General features: G+C 40.1%; 1 protein-coding gene across 3 annotated transcripts in view; it reads left to right on the top strand.

The window, feature by feature from the left end:
• Positions 1 to 20,792, top strand: part of TMEM131L (transmembrane 131 like) — a 96,240-nt gene that overhangs the window by 72,641 nt on the left and 2,807 nt on the right. For all 3 annotated transcript variants that reach the window (XM_075198542.1, XM_075198532.1, XM_075198551.1), the window contains exons 25-33: positions 3,461 to 4,092; positions 5,579 to 5,694; positions 8,106 to 8,230; positions 9,143 to 9,300; positions 11,497 to 11,679; positions 12,115 to 12,193; positions 17,203 to 17,285; positions 17,593 to 17,713; positions 18,117 to 18,205. In XM_075198542.1, coding sequence (XP_075054643.1) covers positions 3,461 to 4,092; positions 5,579 to 5,694; positions 8,106 to 8,230; positions 9,143 to 9,300; positions 11,497 to 11,679; positions 12,115 to 12,193; positions 17,203 to 17,285; positions 17,593 to 17,713; positions 18,117 to 18,205 — 1,586 coding nt within the window. The remainder of the gene's footprint in view (positions 1 to 3,460; positions 4,093 to 5,578; positions 5,695 to 8,105; positions 8,231 to 9,142; positions 9,301 to 11,496; positions 11,680 to 12,114; positions 12,194 to 17,202; positions 17,286 to 17,592; positions 17,714 to 18,116; positions 18,206 to 20,792) is intronic.

Below are 20,792 nucleotides of genomic sequence, written 5' to 3'. Positions count from 1 at the left end.
TTGGCTGATAAATTAAAAAAAAAATCCCAGTTGATCCCGTGTCAGCGCATGGTATTCCTGGGACTCATCATGGACACAAGAAAGCAAAGAGTGTTTCTTCCAGTAGAGAAAATCTCCTCTATTCAGTCGGTTACCTCCCAGGTCTTATCTTCCCCCAGCCCCTCAATGCACTTGTGCATGAGGCTACTCAGAAAGATGGTGGCCTCCTTCGAAACCATTCCCTTCGGTCGAGCCCATTCTCGATGTTTCCAATGGGATCTGCTATCGAAGTGGTCAGGATCACACCTACTCCTGAAAAGTCAAAAGATCTCTCTATCCCAGGAAGCGAGAGAATCTCTTCAGTGGTGGATGTGTCTGAACAACTTGAGCGTGGGAAAGTCCTTCGCACAATGGTCATGGATCATAGCCACGACAGACGCCAGCCTGAAGGGTTGGGGGGCGGTAATCTTTCACCTCCGCCTCCAAGGAATTTGGTCGCCTCAAGAATCAACTCTAGCGATAAATGTTTTGGAATTGAAGGCCATTCTCTTGGCTCTCCGGGGAGCCCAGTCTTTTCTTCAGTCCGACAATGCCACGGCCGTGGCATATGTCAACAGACAAGGAGGAACCAGGAGTGCAGCGGCTATGGAGATTGCAGCCCAGATATTTGTTTGGGCAGAGCAATATGTCCCAGCAATATCGGCGGTTTTCATTCCAGGAATAGAAAACTGGGAGGCGGACTATCTAAGTCGAAACCAGATGATGCCGGGGGAGTGGTCTCTACACCCAGAAGTCTTCCAGTCTCTGGTTCTCAGGTGGGGTCTTCCGGACATAGACCTCATGGCCTCCAGACACAACAGGAAGGTCCACAGGTTTTGCGCAAGGGGAAGGGATCCCTTAGCGGCGGCAGTGGATGTTTTGACGATGTCATGGGAGTTCAGGTTGGGATACCTGTTTCCCCCAATTCCCATGCTTCCTCGAGTACTCAGACGAGTTCGGCAGGGCCTTCTGCCAGTAATTTTAGTCGCTCCCTCTTGGCCGCGCCAAGTGTGGTACGCAGACATCATATCTATGGCGGAAGGGCCGGGGTTCCGCCTTCCGTATCGAAACGACCTGCTTCTGCAAGGTCCATTCCATTTCCAGAATGTACCTCAGCTCAATTTAACGGCATGGCTGTTGAAGCCAGCCTCTGGAAGGCTAGAGGTTTTTCACCCAGTGTAATTCAGACCCTGATGCGAGCCAGGAAACCAGTTTCTTCTCGTATCTATCACCGGATTTGGAAGGCCTACATTAGATGGTGCGAAAATAGGACGTGACACTCGTCCTCCTTTCAGCTTTCCCGTCTATTAGCCTTCCTTCAAAATGGCCTGGAAGCAGGCCTTAGGTTAGGTTCCCTAATGGTCCAGGTTTCGTCACTTTCGGTATTTTTTCATAAGAAATTAGCCGAATTGCCAGACATAAGGACTTTTTTCCAGGGAGTTTTACATATCCAACCTCCCTATGTCCCTCCTACAGCTCCATGGGATCCCAACATGGTGCTGGATATGCTCAAAGCCCCCCCCTTTGAACCTTTGAGCAAGGCAGACTTAAAGTGGTTGACCTGGAAGGTCCTCTTTCTTTTGGCTATCTCTTCGGCTCGTAGAGTTTCCGAATTAGGAGCTCTGTCCTGTAGGGAACCATATTTGGTTTTCCACGAGGACAGAGCGGTGTTAAGAACTCTCCCTCCTTTCGTACCAAAAGTAGTGTCGGCTTTTCACCTCAACCAGGAAATTGTAGTTCCGGTTTTCTCATCTTCTTTCCATGCAGATCAGCTATCGATGGAAAAGTTAGATGTGGTTAGGGCTCTCCGCATTTATGTTAAGAGAACTTCCCAGATTAGACGGACTGACTCTCTATTTGTCCTTTATGACGCTAATAAAAGAGGCTGGCCAGCCTCAAAACAGTCCATTGCAAGATGGATTACGTCTACCATCAGACAGGCTTATATAAAGGCTAGCCGTCCTGTGCCGGAGAGAATCACAGCCCATTCCACCAGATCGGTAGGGGCGTCGTGGGCAGCAAGGAATGGTGCTTCTGCGGACCAGCTTTGCAGGGCAGCCACTTGGTCCTCTGTCCATACGTTTACAAAATTTTATCAATTTAATGTCTTTGCATCAGCCGATGCAAATTTCGCTCGTAATGCTTTACGAGCGGGATTTTCAGAGTTGTCCCACCCTTTAGGGGCTGCTTTAGAACATCCCCATGGTAAAGCAGTGTCCCCCAGACTGGATGAAAGAGAAAAGAGGATTTATGTACTTACGTTAAATCCGTTTCTCTGATTCCGTCTGGGGGACACTGCGATCCCTCCCTTCTGTTATTCTTCTGTGTGCTCTTGTTTGACTGCCCTTTTTTCTCCTGGGGCTTTTTAAAATTAACTGGATTGTACAGGAAGAGGCAGGGGGATTGTAGAGGGGAGGGGTCTATCAGCAGCACTAAAGTTAACTAGTTAGGTGCCAACTCCCAGCTCCCCTCCACAACCCATGGTAAAGCAGTGTCCCCCAGACGGAATCAGAGAAACGGATTTAACGTAAGTACATAAATCCTCTTTTTCTCCACACTTGATGGTTCTGCCCAAAGTTGACTCCGTTCTGGGGTGATGTGACCAACCTTATTACCAACCTTACTAAAGCCATGACTTTTAAATGCCCATGATCCTTCCCTTCTTGGCTCTCCACTGGAGGGGCTGGATAAACACTCTCCATGCAAATTCTCAATGCAGCCATGTGCTTGGTCACTATACAGTGAAAGTGTTCTCCCTCCAGGCAACAGCTTCTTAATAAGATATGATATTTGGCGTCTATGGAGTAAATTTCTGCATACTTGAATTCCAAATTTGCTGTTACTAATTCATATATAACAGCCCTACCTCAAGCGACCCTTCTCCAGACCATTCAGATCTCTTCCTTTTGTCTTAGCCACTTATCCGATTGTTGTTGTTGCTATAACTATATTTTTTTTCCCGTGTTAGCCGCATTTGATCTCAATTACCCTCTCCCCAATTTTCTTCCTTTCCTTTCTCCCCTCTCGCCACCCCCCTCCAAACATACATTGTTGTGCCCTTCTTTTTCCTTCTATTCAGTTATGTATGCTTTGTATGATTTTACCATTGGTGGATATTTTAAGTGATGGATGTTTACTTTGTTGCATTGTTTACACTGTCGAGTCTCGCTTTGTGTCTTCTGTTTGTTCTGCTTTGTTCTGCACATTGCCTATTATATTGGTCTTTGAAAATTGTTTCACTTTTTGTACTGTATTTGAAAATGTACATAAAATTCTTTAAAAAAAAAAAAAAAAAGGTAGTTTGCTTGTAACATAGTTACATAGGTTTGTTTTTTAAGTTCTACAAATTAGGTAAGTAAGCATAACTGGCTTATTTTTGTTAATTGCTTCCTATTTTCTGCCTTTCTAAATGGACATTGACGTTCGTATTTTCACATTGCAGGGGCAGCTGTAAAAGTTTTACAGACTCTTGCAGTCCGCCAGATAGGGGGAAAGGAAAGGGCTACCTGGCTGTTGCTGCTGCACCCGTCCGCAGTCAGAATGCATCCAAGAGGGCCCCAGCCACCTACAGCCACTCTCAGAAGAAGCACAAGTGCTCTGTGTACTACAGCATAAAACAGAAGGCCAGCAATGCATCAGCAGCCAGCAGTGTGTCAGCCTGTGACTCAAGCCAACCGCTCAGCTCTGACATGCAGCCGCCATTGCCAAAGGACTCTGCTTGTAGTGAAATTCTGGCCGAAAAGTGGACAGACTTTAATTCAATAGACAACACAGAAGGGGGTAACCAAAAGCACTTAACAAGGCCAGACAATGCTCAGGCTAAAGAGGAATCTGCACTGCAAACATTACTTCTCCCACAAAGGACTGCAAGTGAAAGCACTTTGGCGGAGGAGCCAATAATTTGTATGTTTCCTATGGAAACGAATTTTAAAACTTCCTCAGGAAACATATCTGAGTCCAAGCAGCAGAACTTTTGTGGTTTGTCTACGCCCACTAAAGTACCTGAAGATCACATGTCCAGGAGTCTGCTTCAGCTGCAGACTGAATCACAGACTGGTTTCAGAAAGATGGAGGGTAAAGAGATTTTCTTTGCTTCAAAGTAGAAAACACAATTACTCTAGCCTCATACTCAGTGATATACTGCATGTGTGGCCCCATAAGGCCCATGATGCTTGATAATGATCCTGTGGAATGCTGTAGGCACTTTATTGGACATGTTGTTATATGCAGTGTCAAGAGACCATGCTGCCCTTGGGCAGTTCCTGGATTATTATACAGGGGAATGTACGAACCTGCCCTATGGTAAAACGGGGGGAGGGAGGGATGCTTCACTCGTCTGCTAACAACCTACTTTGCATTATTAGCCAGAGAGTAATACCGCTTTCATACTGCCGCCCCGGCAATATCCCGGGATTTTCAAGCCGGGTTTTTGCCGGGGCTCGGAGCGTCCCAGCTCAGAAACACCATTCATACTGCACCTCGGACCCGGGAATTTCCTGGGTTGATCCCATTCATACTGCACAAGTCTGTGCCCTGGCAATTTGTGGGAGTCATCACCAGAGCAGTTTTCATTGGCTGAAAAATGGTGATGTCGTTGAAAGGTGACTGGTTTTTTGACGCATAAAGATGATGCAAAAGTGGGTGGTGATTGTTTACCACATTACTTTTCATCATGGGCTCCCACCGATGACATCATCCTCCAGAGACAGGCAGACAGCCAATCAGCTTGTTTTCTGTGCAACCTGGGTTGAACCATTCATAGTGCAGGCAACCCGGGAATTATCCCTCGATAAATCCCGGGTTGAAGACCCGGGTTTTTAGACCGTGATTTTTGACTTGTACCATTCATACTGCACCAAGACCCGGGTCGTTTGACCTCGCCCCGGCAAAAACCCGGGATTTTGGTGCAGTATGAATGGGGTATAAGGGGGGAGGGAACAGTTACTGGTACGTAGCAGTCATCATCACCATTTATTTATATAGCGCCATTGATTCCGCAGCGCTGTACAGAGAGCTCATTCACATCAGTCCCTGCCCCATTGGGGCTTACAGTCTAAATTCCCTAACATACACACAGACTAGAGTCAATTTGATAGCAGCCAATTAACCTACTAGTATGTTTTTGGAGTGTTGGAGGACACCGGAGCACTATGTTACATCCAGATAATCTTTCCCTTAAGCATAAGTATATCTGATTAAAAGTGATTCTTAATATAGTTTTATTTTTTCATAATGTCATGGTCAAAAGCATTGGTGATTACAATGCACTGGCATTTACAAAAAGTGTGTTGTAGATTGTTGTGGATAATGAAGTTACTGAGGATCTGCAGTGAAATCAGATGGCCATTAATTACCTCCGTGTTTATATTATTGTATTGCATCACTTCAGAATATTGCAAGTTCTTCCACTAGTAGGGTTTGTTTTACAACTGTACACATGGTAAAATGGCTTAACTTATTTCTAAAGCTTAAACAAAAATTAAATCTTTTCAGTATTAGTCACCTTTTGCTTCTGTTTCTGTATGTTTGTGACATTAACCCCTGTTTTGACTATTTCCAGGGAATAGGCATCAGGTTTCCCAAACAGCACACAAAGAAAGTTTAGAAACTTCCAAAAAGGCAGCGAACAGAGCTGTTCCTGCAGAGAAGACTGTTCAACACTCCACCAGAGAGAAGGTCAGTGGTCCACTGGATTTATCTTCAAAAATGCTTTGCATAGAACATTTGTGATTTGCTGTACATAATTTCTTTCTTACAGGTTAGAACCTGTACTGCAAGGTCTCACTGCGCTTTTATTTCAAGAACGTTTAACGAAACTACAAATTTGATAGTATGTGGACACAGTCTTGTTCTGTACTGATTTAAATTAAACATAATTTAATTCTTAATTGAAGGATATTTATGTGAGGTTTCTATTGTAAAACATACCTAATATAGAAGTAATATTTATTTCATTTTCTTTTTCGGCTTGTTTGGCTAAGATTAGAACACTTATTGCATTAATTCTTTAAAACTGTGCAGGCGTGGATGGACAAGAAACAATGTGGACAGGGCTAGAATAGACTGTAGCCAGTTGGAGCATTAGAGTGTATTTCTGCATAATGAAATCTGGCATGGGCAGGCTTGAGGTGGAGTGGGCTAGGCCAGCACGTAGCCCTTCCCAACATTTAATGTTCAACACAGCACAGAGTAATCATTTATGGCTCTTTTCATAGTGTTTCCAAACACAATATATGGAATAAAGTTTAGAAACTCTGATTTCTCTTTAAAGTGGATCTTCCTTCGTCATATAAAATTACACTGGTGTTTTCAACACATCAGATAGTTGACTAGTTACTATATTCAAAACAGAATTAAACTGTAGCATTTATATTTTTGTGCTGTAACCAAAAATGTAGATGTTGGGTTTTTTAAACTGCTATAAAGTCTGGTTGCTGTGTCCTGGTGGTATACAGCAAATATCAGCAGCATAAGGAAGAGTTACATTACAGTTGTCTATACACAGGCAGATGGCTTTGTGTATGACTTGGCCACACACTTGGGCAGCACATTGGCAAATTGGACTTCAAAGTGGAACTTTAGATGTGACTGTACAGGAATGTACATGTGTGACAGCATTTACCAGCCCCAGATAAAGAGGTCTAGGAAATATATAGTCAAAAACAAACATTTTGCTGTCAAAAGCCCTGTGTGTTTGTGTGTAGGGATAAGAGGTTTTGGAATTATTATAAAATAGGATAATTTGATAGCAGATAGTCAGGCACTGGAAAGCTACAAAATATATATTCGATAAATTTAGTGGATAATTCATTATTATTCTAAAGTATTTTTATTTTAGAAAAATCTGTAAGTATCGTTTAACAGTACTTTGTAAATTCACTGTGGAAATGTTACTTCATAATGGAAATTTTAAAGTCTGCCTCCCTTGTTCTGAAGGAGATACAATGTGTATTTCTTGACTATTAATGTTGTCAGGTTGGACTTTTGAAGAATGCTGTGCCCACATTTGACCTGCAGATGGCAGTCTAAGTACAGATGTTAGCAGTATATTTTTTTTTTTACGTTTGCATTTTACCATTTAGGATCCACTGAGCTCTTACATGCAAGAGGCTACATAAAATTAATGGACAATAACATTTTAGCGATACAGATTTAAATGTTATCAGAACCTGAATTGCTTGAGATAGTTTTCTAAATTATTAACTTTATGCAGTAAGAGTAATAAGTAGTACTGAAGAGTAATATTTAAAAGTTCAGTAAACTTGTCAAGATGGGGATTAGTATGATGGGGTTCGTCAAGACATTTCTTGTGTGTGACATGCATCAGCAAATGTTTTTACAGTGCTTCATTCACCTGTGCTAACTGAAATATTTATACACCCACGCTTGTCTGTCTTACAGTTATGCACACTCTGTGCTGTGGTTGAGTGCAAATTTTGCACCTTTATATATTGTCAACTGAGCCCTTTCATCTTTTTAACATTCATACATCCATTCAATTAAAGACACATGCAAATCCCTGAATCCTCATCAGCATCCTACTTCCTCCAGACATCCCATTGTCTCTAAAGCACAATGTATTCTTTCCACTTTCCCCGCCACTGATCTGTACACTAGCTCCCGGGTGTATTTCTCTGTAATTAAACGGCATGGTTGAGAAATAAGGAGCCGGCATACAAAGTAATGACACTTATAGATTGAAGTAGAATAGTGTTGACATAGGTCACGTTTTCATGAGGTAGTATGAAATGTAGAGTGCACATGTTTAATGAAACAGTGATCTGTAAAATGTATATTGTCTAAAATATAAGTAATTGCGATAACAAGCTATGAAAGTAATGTTCTCTACTACTGCCCTCTATAGTACAGAGTGTTTTTTTTCTCCCTGTAATAAAAGTTTCAGCGGTATCTGTATTTAAAAACCAATAGATTTAAACATTGAAATCATTAGGTGTATGAATGTGATTTATATTTTCGTATCCCCTCTTTCCACAATTTCCATCTTGCTGTAATTAAACTGTTTCTGTTGTACTGATTTACTGATGAATAATTGATTGGACCATTATTTATTTATTTGTGTCTTCTAGCGCGACGAGCTGTTTCGGAGAAAGAGCCCAGTAGAGAAGAGAGATGGAATTTTCCCAAATTTAAATTGGAGTAAAAATAGAGGTTGCGTCAGGAAAAATAAGAAGAACAGCGTCTTTCCTGCGAGGTGCCCATCTTGTCACTTCCCGTAGATACTCGCTCAGATCATAAGCTGAAGTGCACGCTGAATAATTATATATTTTATGATCCTTAAATAATCTCATGTGCAACTTAATGTGTGTCCTTAGAAATAGTGTACTTAGTTTATTTTCTACAGTGATTTTGTTTGTGATTGATATTATTGGAATATTTCTGGGCAGATTTTCGTTTTTCTTTTGTTTTTTTTTAATTTGTTGCACAAACATGTTAAACTGCCAAACTGTAGCTGTAACAGTTATTGTAAAATTGAAAAGAACAGTCTGACTTCAGTATAAATTTGTACTGTGCTCTACCTGCCTCAAACCTAATTTGGGTAACAAACTTAATTTTAGATGGTTTTCTACATATACTGCTCTCCTATTCATTGTGATTTGCCATTTGTTAGACATGTGCCACATTGAAAGTCACTGAGCTCTTGTACTACAAATGTGTGTCTATGGAGATGCATAGCTGTATGCATCCGTTTATGCACCTGTTGGCAATGGCTGAAATGGACAAACGCACTAATTAGAAGGGGTGTACCCATACGTTTGGCCATGTAGTGTAGTCACACCATATCTTAAGTGTTTTGTCATTACTTTATTGGATCAAGTGAAGATTATGTTCCCCTGGGACATAATCTCCACTTGACACAAATCTAATCTTTCTCTGAGCTCTGGCAGGGGGACATAATCTTCACTTGATCCATGTTATGTACAAAGCAAACTGCAAGATGCAGCAGTTTTAGTTGGTATGATTCAGCACCCTCGGTTAAATATCGTCTTTCCTCCCTGCAATGAAAATGTGTGTTTCAAATTTAAGAAGGCAGAAATAAACATATATATCTCTTCTATAAGGTTAGTATCATTCAAATGTTGTTTTTATCTCTAATTCTATACAGAGTTACAGAACAAAATGCCTTGAAACATAATTACCCGGATGGGGACAGACCGACATTAAGAGCTCCAAACAGGGGAAAACTCTGGAATCCTTTAACAAATGGGGATGTTTGTAGAGGGGAACAGAAAACCGTGAGAATACCGCCACGTGGGGATAGAGGTATTTTATATGTTAATGTGGTTGTTTTACATCTTTTGCTGCACATGAAATGTAATAGAGAAAATGGTTCTTGTAGCAAAGCTGAAGTATGTCCACCCTTAATTCAAATATTTAAATTTTTAAGCATACTTGCCAACTCTCACGGAATGTCCGGGAGACTCCCACATTTTGCGAGAGTCTCACGGACTCCCGGGAGAGTGTGGCAATCTCCCGCATCTGGTAGAATTCTGCCCACTTCCTAGTGAAGTGGCCAGAATTAGGTCCAAAACACCGCGATTCACCGGCGTTTGGCCCCGTCCCCTACTGTCAAATGCCGTTTGCGGCATTACGTCACAAGGTGGGACCAAAATGATGCAACTTTTGAAGCCCCACCCCGTCACGCCCACCTCCACCGGCAGGCTCCCGGAAGCCAACTTGCTGAAGTTGGCAAGTATGTTTTTAAGGTATGCTAAGTTATGGTTCTTTAGTTCCCTAGTAACTCCCATAGTTGTCTTTTAAATAGAGCTGATTGAAGTTTTGTAGCACTGAGTAGTATATTCCTGATTACCTGGTGAAGCTCATCCTGTGGGTTGCATCGTTTATAAATTATGCTGAATTATCCAGCTGTTAGAACATGCTGAGCAGTATTTGTGACTTGTACATTTGTAATGGAGCCTATCATTTTTCATAAGGATACAGCTAATGGCTTTGTTTTTCGCCTTGGTTTTACCACCTTGTACAACTCATGTGTCTGCAAATAGTCGCTGCAACCATATGTTTAGGTCACTTCCTTTGGAGTTTCAGTCCAACAATATACTCTGCTTTAACATGTGAAAATTGAATGCATAACAATACTGAATTCCATACAAATATTAGAAATATATGTTTCTAGCATGACAGGATTATGGTATTAAGATCACCCCAATCCCCCTGGTGATCCTGTGACAGTAAGTTGACTATTGCAATTCCCTCCTTACTGGTCTTCCCCAAAACAGACTCAAACCCCTACAATCTATTTTGCACGCAGCGGCAAACCATTATTCCTCTGTTGAACCACTCTATATGTCTCTACACCGGTTGCCCTTTTTTCTACAGAATCCAATCTAAAATACTTTTACTAACCTACAAGGTCATCAACAAAGCTGCACCAACATACATCTCTCTTGTCTCAAAATATCTCCCAACTCGGCAACTCCGTTCTGCACAAGATCTGCATCTCTCATCCACCCTCACTACATCCTCCCATTCCCGGTTACAGGACTTTTTTCGGGCTGCACCCACTCTATGGAATCCTCTCCCTCGCACAATAACACTCTCCACTGGTCTACAAACTATCAAACGTTCTCTGAAAACCCACCTCTTCAGACAAGCTTATAATATTCCTCAACCACCCTCTTAACCTCACTACATTACTCTCTTACCATCTGTTAACACAATTTCACACAAGACCACTACCCCCTGACCAACATTGTTGTGTGACGGGATCATTTGGCTTATGAGTCACTTTTAACTTTGCAGCCTGGCTGGGCCGAAATGCAAAATGTAGACTTAACCTCATGTATCAAACTCCCATTGTCCCATAAATTTTAAGCTTACGAGCAGGGACTTCTCACCTCTTTGTCTGTTTTACCCAGTTTGTTTTTTAGTTTACTGTGTTTGTCCCCAATTGTAAAGCGCTATGGAATATGTTGGTGCTATATAAATAAATTATAATAAGTTCTTTCAGTGCCACATATACTGACGATATGCTTGTTATTTCCAGGATGGGCAGTTTTAATAAGTGAGCTAGAGACTTTTACCTAGATCCACTATTACAATAGAGCCCCATTGGGAGAAGCTATAGAAAAGATTATGTAACATGTTTTCTAATAGATTTCTAAATCTATTGTTCACCCTAATCTTAACACTTACAAACTTAAACCAGACTCTAAATCTACTTGTACTCAAATCTTGTCACCAAGTTTTATAAATGGGAAAACCCTTCATAAAGCATAAACTGCTACATATGTCTGTGAATTAAGTGCACCGTAATTTTGGAGTACATTTAAAAGGTAGCATTAAGGTGATTGTGTTATTTAATAGGCACCAACCAACAAACTAAGATCTGATTTGTGAGTTTAATGACTCTGTACTAAAAGGACAAATACTTAGAAATATGGTGATAGAAGAATGTATCCTGTGCTCCCCCTCAGTATCTGATGATTTATCTTGTTACAGAATGCAATCAGATTGTAAAAAAGAAATCTGTGGACAAGTTTTCTTCTGACTCCAGTTCGGAGTGTGGAAGCTGCCGTGGTAGTGTGCGGGCTAGTCGTGGCAGCTGGGGGAGCTGGAGCAGCACTAGCAGTTCTGATGGAGACAAGAAAAATGCGCATCCTAACCGCCTTCAGTATCTGCCTAGTAAGTAATCAGATCTATCTTGTGGAAATGGATTGATGATGGTAAAAGTAAGCAAAACTTGATCAATGTTTTGTGCCTGTATTTAACAATACTGGGCCCTTCATATATGGCCATTCGGCAGGCCAAGTGATTAACCAACTATGCCCGAATTAGTTTTACATTCATGGTTAAATTACATATTGGTAATCTGGCTGAGCAATGCTCTATGGACTTTCCTCAATGACTATTTGAACTTGTGGAGAGGTTTGAGTGACTTAATAGTGATACTCACCGTCCATAGTCCGCTATGTCTGGTTGATTGAGGGTGAGCTAATAAGTAGTTTAGTGTATTCCTGCCATGTTCAGGTGTTTGTGGATTATTGCAAATAGTGGTCGTAAATGACTATATGCTCAATAATAATGATCATAATCTACACATACTTTTCTTTCTTTTAGGAGAAAATATGTCGCACAATAGTTTCCCTGCGGAGAATCCAATTGCTTTAAATCTGTCTCACAGCATTTGTAATACAAGGTAAGGCTGGTTTTCACCTAACTATTCAGCAGTGCAGCTGTGGTGATTGATTACTCTAGTTGTTTCAAAAGAATTACTTGCACCTATTAGGAAGTAAGAACAAAGTTTTATCTTTGCAGACTTTCCTATTTTTGTGTTTTTTATTATTTCTTTGTGCAAGAATCTTTTTCTGTCAGAGGTGATGTCCACTAGACTAGTAAGCAGGTGGTTATGATTGAAGAAAGAGCATGGGTGTGATACGATTTTCCGATACGGAGTACACAGACATTGAGTACACCCGCATTTAAAATGCGAACACTGACACCCCGACAGAACAGAAACAGCGACTTACCACTACACTGACACAGTGACCTCCCGACCCCATCTGTTTCCGAATGCTGAACATGACGTCACTTGAAAACGCAACTGCCGATAAAGCGCCAATGCACGGACCCGGCTTACTATCATCTCATGTAAGTAGTACATGAGATGTTTGTAAATGTCATGTAAGTAGTACATGAAATTATAGTAAGCCGGGTCTGTGCATTGGCGCTCTAACTGCAGTCGCGTTTTCAAGTGACGTCATGTTCAGCAGTCGGGAACAGATGGGTTCTGGAAGTTACTGTGTCGGCGTCCCCTGTCCTGTTTATGGTTAAATTTACTGTGATTTTCTGTTTATCGGACACTAGCATTCCTGCCTCTTAGGGAAGACTTTTTATAGGATAGCTGTAGAGGGATTTGATGTAGAAATTTTCCTCCAGCTTCATGGAACACTTTAGAAGTGGAACTTAATTAATTGATGGTAATCCCCTTTTCCCACATATTGTCATGTGCAGCACATATTTATCCTGCCAACCTCCCTAATTTGGTATGGTCTACTGTCCTCTCTCTGTGGAGTTATACAGATTCACCCACAGACTCCGTTTTCAGACAGGAAATATTAATAGGGTTATACTACCTGGAAATGATTTTTCAAAAATTCATCCTCCTTGAAATTACTGTAAAATAAGCATGCAGGCTACCAATCTAAATAGAGGTCCGACGTTCCACCCTATGAATACCTAGATGTTCAGATCTACCCGGGAGCATGCCTGAGAGAAGACGAGCAATGATATATTATTGAGTATTTCATACCTTTATTTCAACTGGAATTAAAAATTATACTGGTTCCAACTTTTATTGTCAAAAGCAAAACAAGCTTGTAGACTGTACTAGCACTAAATATAATATGATGCGCTCAGCAGTCTTGATTTGGATATATTTGGATTCTGCTTGGTCATAGGTGTGCTGGGGATTATGTCATATTTCATGAAGTTACACACAGTACCATTGTTAGTGTGTCCTGTAAAATTATTTTTTAATCAAAGAATTGTCAGCGTGCATTTGGGTGGTCTTGGGGTTCTACTATATACATTGCCTTGGTCAGGGCTATGCTGGAGTATATGTTGCCAAGTGATACAAATCAGCATTTTAGAGTCTACAATAGTTATTTGCTAATTAACTACATTTGTTGCATCCCCTATGTATTGCCTTAATTTTTATTGTCTTTGGATTCGGATTAGTCTGGGCTATGCTTGTGGGTATGTGCTACTAAATAAAAAAATTAAAAATAAAATATAGATATACAATACAGAATACATCCTTCCGACCACTGTGCAGTAAAGGGAGCATCCTTGCGACCACTGTGCAGTAAAGGGAGCGTCCTTGCGACCACCATAAGAGGGGTCAGTACAACACAAAGTAGGCGGCAGGGTTAGCACATACGCCCTAACTACATTGGTGGAAAGTGGAGAAAATGCAATATCCAGTCGTAGGTGGAAACACAACAACGGCAGGTGGAGCTAATGCAAGTAGTAGTTGCACACCAGTGGGTGGAGTATTATAACTACCATACAAAAAAGAGAACATACAAGTGAGCGCCATCCAGGGCAGGAGAGGGACAGATGCAAACATATTTTCTTGACCATATGGCCCCTGTATTAACTTCACCCATATTATGCTGTGAATTAATGCTGTATCATGCCTACCTCTTATATTGATGCTTCTCTGTATCCGTTACCCATAGTTCAGCATTCCCCCTACTCCTGAGAAAGTGGAGTGAGATGAGTGTTTCCTCATTAAGTGCTCCCGGCCGTTACACAGAGACCGTGTGGAGCAAATTTGAATGCATCGGACTGATTACGAGTGGCTGTCAGGCTGCCTGTCGTTGCCTCTTCACTGCTGGGCTGCCTCTTTTAGGCAAGAGATGGCCCGATCAGTCCAGGGTGTCAAGCCCCCCCCCCCCCCTCAAAAATGAATGTGCCCCCCTTTCTCGTGTTTGTGCATCTGTCTCTATTGTGTGTCTGTGCCTTTCTTTCTCAGTCTTTGTAAACTAAACTAGACAAAATGCAGTGCTGTAATTGGTCAAAGAATACATATAAAAACCAACACAATGCTAATATGACATGTAATTTATTTAACAAAAACACATATCGGACATGATTTTATATAAATATATATATATAAAATAGCTGCAAGAAACAATGAAAGCTATGTAGCTTTTATAAATGTTCTGCAAAAAAAAAGCTGTTTTCTGTTATATATGTGGGTCACAATTGCATAGTTTTGATGAAATGTAAATGTATATCAACAATAATCATCCAATAGTACTATGAGCAATCTGATACAAGGCCCTTTATTTTTTAATTCCAGAAATGATAAGCAGAGTAATAGATGGCAAGTTGCAGTGTGTAAATAGCATCCAATAATCCTCCTATTAAAACTCCAGGGGCAGAGGCGACGGGGAGTACTTAGTAGTGAACTTGGAAACCACAGTTAATTTGCACCACGCTGTTTTTCAGTCTGTCTCTTTAATTCTGTATGTGTACCAATGTCTCCCAATATGTTTCCGTGCCCTGAAGCATATAAGGGGACAGAGAGAGGTGTAGACATACAGAAAGAGAAACAGACGGCCACACTGGTGGGCAGACAGTTGTAGACACAAACAGATGGTGACACCAATCTGGAGGGAAAAATGGAGTTAGGATAGGGAAAGCCCAAGGTAGGTGGGAGCACTGACCTGGAGCAGGCACTGGCTGCATATATGCGTCATTCAGAAGGGACCTCTGTGCCCTTCCTCTGCTCCTCGGGTATATTACTGTGTACCGTGTCAGGGCAATTTCAGAGGAAGCTACTTGCATTCTGCCAGGACTGTGCTATGCCCAGTTATTGGGTCCATACAATGCAGGAAGCCCAGGGGTAGGAAGAGATTAGAGGGCAAGCAGATGCTGGTTCAGGAATGCACAGGTGTACAGCTTGAGGCTGTGCTGCCTTTATAAATGGCCACAAGCTGCATTCCTAAGGCAACAGAAATGCTGACCCAAGTCCTTGCATATGAAACCTACCAGAAAACCATCCAGTAAGATCTATGGCCTATCCCCCCTGACCTCCTTTGACTTCCAAAATAATAAAGAGCTTAGCAACCTTTGCTGAGTTAAAAGTGTAGAAAAAAAGGAAGTTATATTAGGCTGAATTGCAGCTGCAAAAATGTATGTTTACCCATAATGTTATACCTTTTTCACGCACTTTTTATTTCACTAATTTAAAATGTCACAATTAAAATTCAGATTTTTAGCTTTGATTAGAAAACTAACAAAACACACACTAACCAAACCATCATTACCCAGTCTTTGGCAGTGTGTGTTTTGTTAGTTAGGTCACCAGTAGATAAATATTCTAAGATGCTAATATTCTGGCCCAATGTAACGATGCCACATATTGGCACTCTCCCCCAGACACTGAGTAAACACTGAAAGGCTGAGCTGAAAGAAGCGAGTATAGAAAAACACCCTTTGAATTCAGAAATCTTAAAGGTATATCTTTCATGATCTATCTTGTTCTCCATCTTCTATGACCCCATTGTCTATTTCCACCAAGTCTTATCATTTATTTTGTGCCAGAACATCTAAAGGGTGTATCGTATACAACACCAAACCTATTAAATGAGTCATAGTTTCGAGGAGATTTGCGCTCGGTATAACATTCCTGAGATTCTGCTTCATTCAGCTGGAACATTTTCATTACAATCCAAATCAGATTTCCCAGTCCTCTCCCCATTGGAAACGTGATGCTGTATTAATGAAAATGTGGCCAAAGAGGAACATTTGAACACATTTACTGGGACTTCCCTTTTATACAGAACTCTCTTTTTATTCAGAACTTCTGGAAAGAAGTGTGCAATTTTTTCCCCAGATGCTCCACAGTTACTGCTTGATCCCTATTTAACTAAATAGTTCATTACCTTGATATAAACACAGCAGCGAATTGACATCAAGGCACCATATAGATAATGGTAAGAGTCACAGTATTATTTGCTGTTGAGACTAAAGTGAGACAGTGCATTTTGAATGAAGTATTATCCCTTATATATTGCCTTGATTTGGGTCTTGTTAGATTCTGCTTAGAAACAGAATTATTTTAAGAATAGCAAAATGGAGATGTCAGTGTACTTTAAGTATTTTTGAGTGGAGTCATCCCTTTTATATATAGCCTTGAACTAGGTGTTGCTGGGGTCTACTCTGTCTTGCTGGGGTATATGTCAAAGTGCCATTTTATTGTACCTCGCATAAGTCTTTGCTAATTAAAGAATTGTGCATGGGTGTCAATGGTTTTGGAGCCTTTCTTGGGGGCACATCCCCTTTAATTTACTAGTTTTTGAACTCTACTCCAAAGGCTGTGCAGCGTTATGTTCAGTAACAATGCAGCATTTAAATATTATAGGTTTGGCTGTGATTTACATAGTGACTAATGAAAACACATCCAACTGCATCTGGGTGTTTCCCTGCAGTTTCCTTATAGACCTCTATTGTGCGTGGGGAAGATTATCCCCTAATATTTACAGCTTTTTCTGAACCTTTTGAATTGGAAAACCATCTGTATTTTAGTTGTCCATTTTAAATGAAGATCACAAACGTCTTGTGTCCGTTTCTTTGGACCTAAAAAGCACATGTACTGAAGGGCTGCCTGCCAGTTTAATATGTTTCTCATTGCAGTTCAGATACAAACTCCATCTGCCATTACCCAGACATCTTTTCTTCACCTTTTTCAGAGATATCAGATGCTGAAAAAAACAAAGGTAAAACTGCTGAGCTGTACAAGTAGCCGTGCAAATGTAATTAAAAACGTAAGATACCTTGTTTTATTTGTATAAAGTTCAGAATATTCTAATCATTTTGAACCAGATATCAAAATCACTGGAATTTATATTTTACTTTGGTATGGGAAATTGTCAGACATGCCTATTACTTGCATAATAGTGCTAATTCATATGGAAATAAAGCAGGCCTATATATGATATACTGCAAAGTGTTGTAAGCTTATTACTGATTCCTGGCTTGTCATGTTGCGCTGACACTGACTGTTAATTAACAATGTTTCTTTAGGTCTATATCCACAGGAAGATGTATGGCCGGCCCAGCCTGTGTGTTTAACAAATGATCTCAACTATAATCTTGAGAACACAGTGACCTGTGTAACGCAGGATCCCCCACCTGTGCAGAATAGGTATGTGTTGTGTTCACTCTTGTCCAGTTCACTCCCGACAATAGTCGTCTTTACGCAGTTGGAACTTTTGAATCAATGTAATACAGATAAGCATCGAAGGCCAAAGAAAGAGGTACCTTGTGAAATATGTATTTGTTTGTAAACCGCTGAGGATACCCCACACCCAACGTTGCACATACACTGAAATTGTGGCTTTAGGCATCAAATCTGTGTTGCGTTATAACTTTAAGGACAAGTACTATGGAAAAGTTTTAAAAAAAAAGAAAGGTTTCATATATACTCACACTCCAAACAGCAGTATAAAAATACCAGATAGATGTGTTGTGGTTTATGTTTTTGAATGTAGATAGTGTACAAGTGGCTTTGTATGTAAAGGATGTTTCTATTGTGTTTTTTGTTCCAGCTACATCAATTGGAATTCAACATGTGACGGGCAGTTCTCTGGCATGTATGGTTCACTGGAGTTAAATGACTTTAACTCTTATACTGAAGGTAAAAACGATAAGGTCATGGAGTATACTGGAATAGATTGCAGGGTGTTAATGATTACAAGTGTAAATGTATTGCTTGCTATTTTTTTTTTAAAGTGCGTTTAGTGTTAATATATGCAAAACAACACATGCAAATGTATATATTTCCATACACATTTTAATCTTAGTAATTGCATTGCAATAAATGCCTTGTGTAAAAATAAAAAATATAAAAATAAATAAAAAAAAGTACATCCATTCTGATTAAGATAGAAAAGCAAACTGTTAGCTTCTGTGCAATCTTGCCCTAGAAAACTATAGTATATAAGGGTGTGTATAAGCTCTGTATCATACAGACCAGCTAATAGCACAACAAAAAAACAGTTTATTAATAACAACAAGTGTCATTTAAGAAGTGCTGGAATAGAGAAATGAAACTGACGTCTTCCTCATTTAAGAAGCAGAACTAAGCTTGCAGAATATATTCCACTACAGCGATTTGCCAGATGTCTTTCATGTGGTTTAGTTTTATTCTGCCGTCGGATCCTGAGACTTTGTTTGAGAGCATGTTGGTTATGTTGTAACAAAGTAAAAGTAAGGCGATAATCTGTTGTAAAACAGGTTCTTAGTTTTGTCTGGGATTGGCTTGGTTGGTGTTTTACATAACCATTTGCTGAAATCTGAATTAGCCTCCATATGCAGAAATGCAGAAGGGGAGTAATTGCAGGTTTATATCTTTCTGCTTCCACTTTTCTGTAAATCACAGCTTTTAAGCTGTAAAAAGTGCGATCTAATTTTAAGTAATGTTTTATTCTTAAATCGCACCCAGCAGTGATGCTCCTCCTGTATTCTTCCTTTACCTCATGAGCGTATACCAATGGGATGCCTCTTAATTGCTTGTCAATCTTGTCACTCATTAGTACCCTGCGCTGGCTGAAAATAAAATGACCAAGCTTTTTAGTGAGGCGTGATATCCATGGCATTACTTAAGGACTACTGTAGATGGGGTCCTTTTTTGTTTTTTTTTATTAAAGGTACTAGACAATAACATCCATTTGTAGAGAATCACTACACTACTCTACTTCATACTACTCTCGTTAATAGTTTACGTTAAGAATTAATGGTTAAGGAAGTCTATCAAACCTCTTATTCATCTGATGTTGACATGTTTGATAAAATATAAACCTTGCTGTCCTTCTTCCCTATCACACCGATGACGGTCAGCAATACATTGCCGTAAGATTGTAGTATGTATCATAAAGAATTGAATCTTTAGTACATTAATGTATTCTATATTGTGATAGTTTTTCTTAGATTTCTTAGTCCTGTTTGTAGTATAAATAGTGTATACACTTGTGACCTGCAAACAAACATGACAGACCTGAATCATAATGCCCCAATTCCCTAGCCGCCATTATGTCTTGAGTGACACTTCAATTTGTTTTCATTTTTGAGGGCCATAAAATGAGCAAATATCACCTCCGTCACAGAAAAAATTTCAGTATGCCTTACTTCTGGTGTGTCCCACTTTCAAAAGATGATTGGCCCATAGATCCATGTCATAAAAGTCTTTATTATCCTTGTAACTGCACATCTGATGCTGTACTACAATATAATCTTTGTATGGAGATTATCTAGTCTTAGTTTAGTTTAATTTTATTGCTTTATCATGCAATTCTTCATTGCTTGTTATCGTTTTATACTTTTATTATACTTTTAATAGCCTATTATGACTCAAAATCATTTTTATTGTCTTAGTGCCCTAAACGCGTTATTTTCCAGAGTTCTCCATTACTGAACTTTGATTATTTTGTCTTTTTGACTTTAACAACTTTACTATTCAAGACACACTTTTTCTTGTACTGTTATGGGAGGTGCCATGTGTATATTTAAGGCAGCATTTAAAATGCAGTGTGGAAGCACCGCCAAAGCTCTTTATAGCCTAAAGTGATACACTCAAACAAAATGCATTATATGCCCAACCTTTTACAAAAAAAAGCAGTCTAAATAATGCCTCTTAGGGACAGCTGAAAACGTTTCCTATCAAACATTTAAAGCACTGGACAGCAGCATGTTTCATGTGACTCTGCTGTAAACCAATTTTATTTAATTTTTTACTGTGTTTTAAGTGTCCTTAGCTGCCTATAGGTCTAGTCCCACATGTGGGATGTATGGCATGTATGCCGCCTTTGTTGCTTATATGCTAAACTGCGAGGGTTGTATGTTTTGTAACATGATTCATTTTCCATGAATTCCTCCTATTACTCAGTCTTCCCTTTGCTAAATCACTTTATGGTGGACATGTATAGGATTGCAAGACAAAGTATCATCTGGATCTCCTTTGATTCTTAGCTCTCCAGCTCATTCACCAGGAGAGTATAGTTTAGTTTCTGAGTCAGTGGTTACATAATGGCAGATGAAGGGTGGAGGGATTGTGCTATGAATATACATCCTTAGAAGAGGAGGTATTCCAAAGCCTCACCAGTGAAATGTCATGTGCCATTGTAATTGTACGACCCCTAGCAAACTGTAAATCACTAATAACTGCTTTAAGGAAAAAACATGGAAAAATGGAACAGCACAAAGTGTTGTCTTTCAGGTAAAAGAGT

This window comes from Mixophyes fleayi, chromosome 1 (assembly GCF_038048845.1).
Source record: "Mixophyes fleayi isolate aMixFle1 chromosome 1, aMixFle1.hap1, whole genome shotgun sequence".
Taxonomy (NCBI): Eukaryota; Metazoa; Chordata; class Amphibia; order Anura; family Limnodynastidae; genus Mixophyes; species Mixophyes fleayi.
Note: the sequence above shows the minus strand (reverse complement) of the source record. Positions and strands in the feature narration are given on the sequence as shown.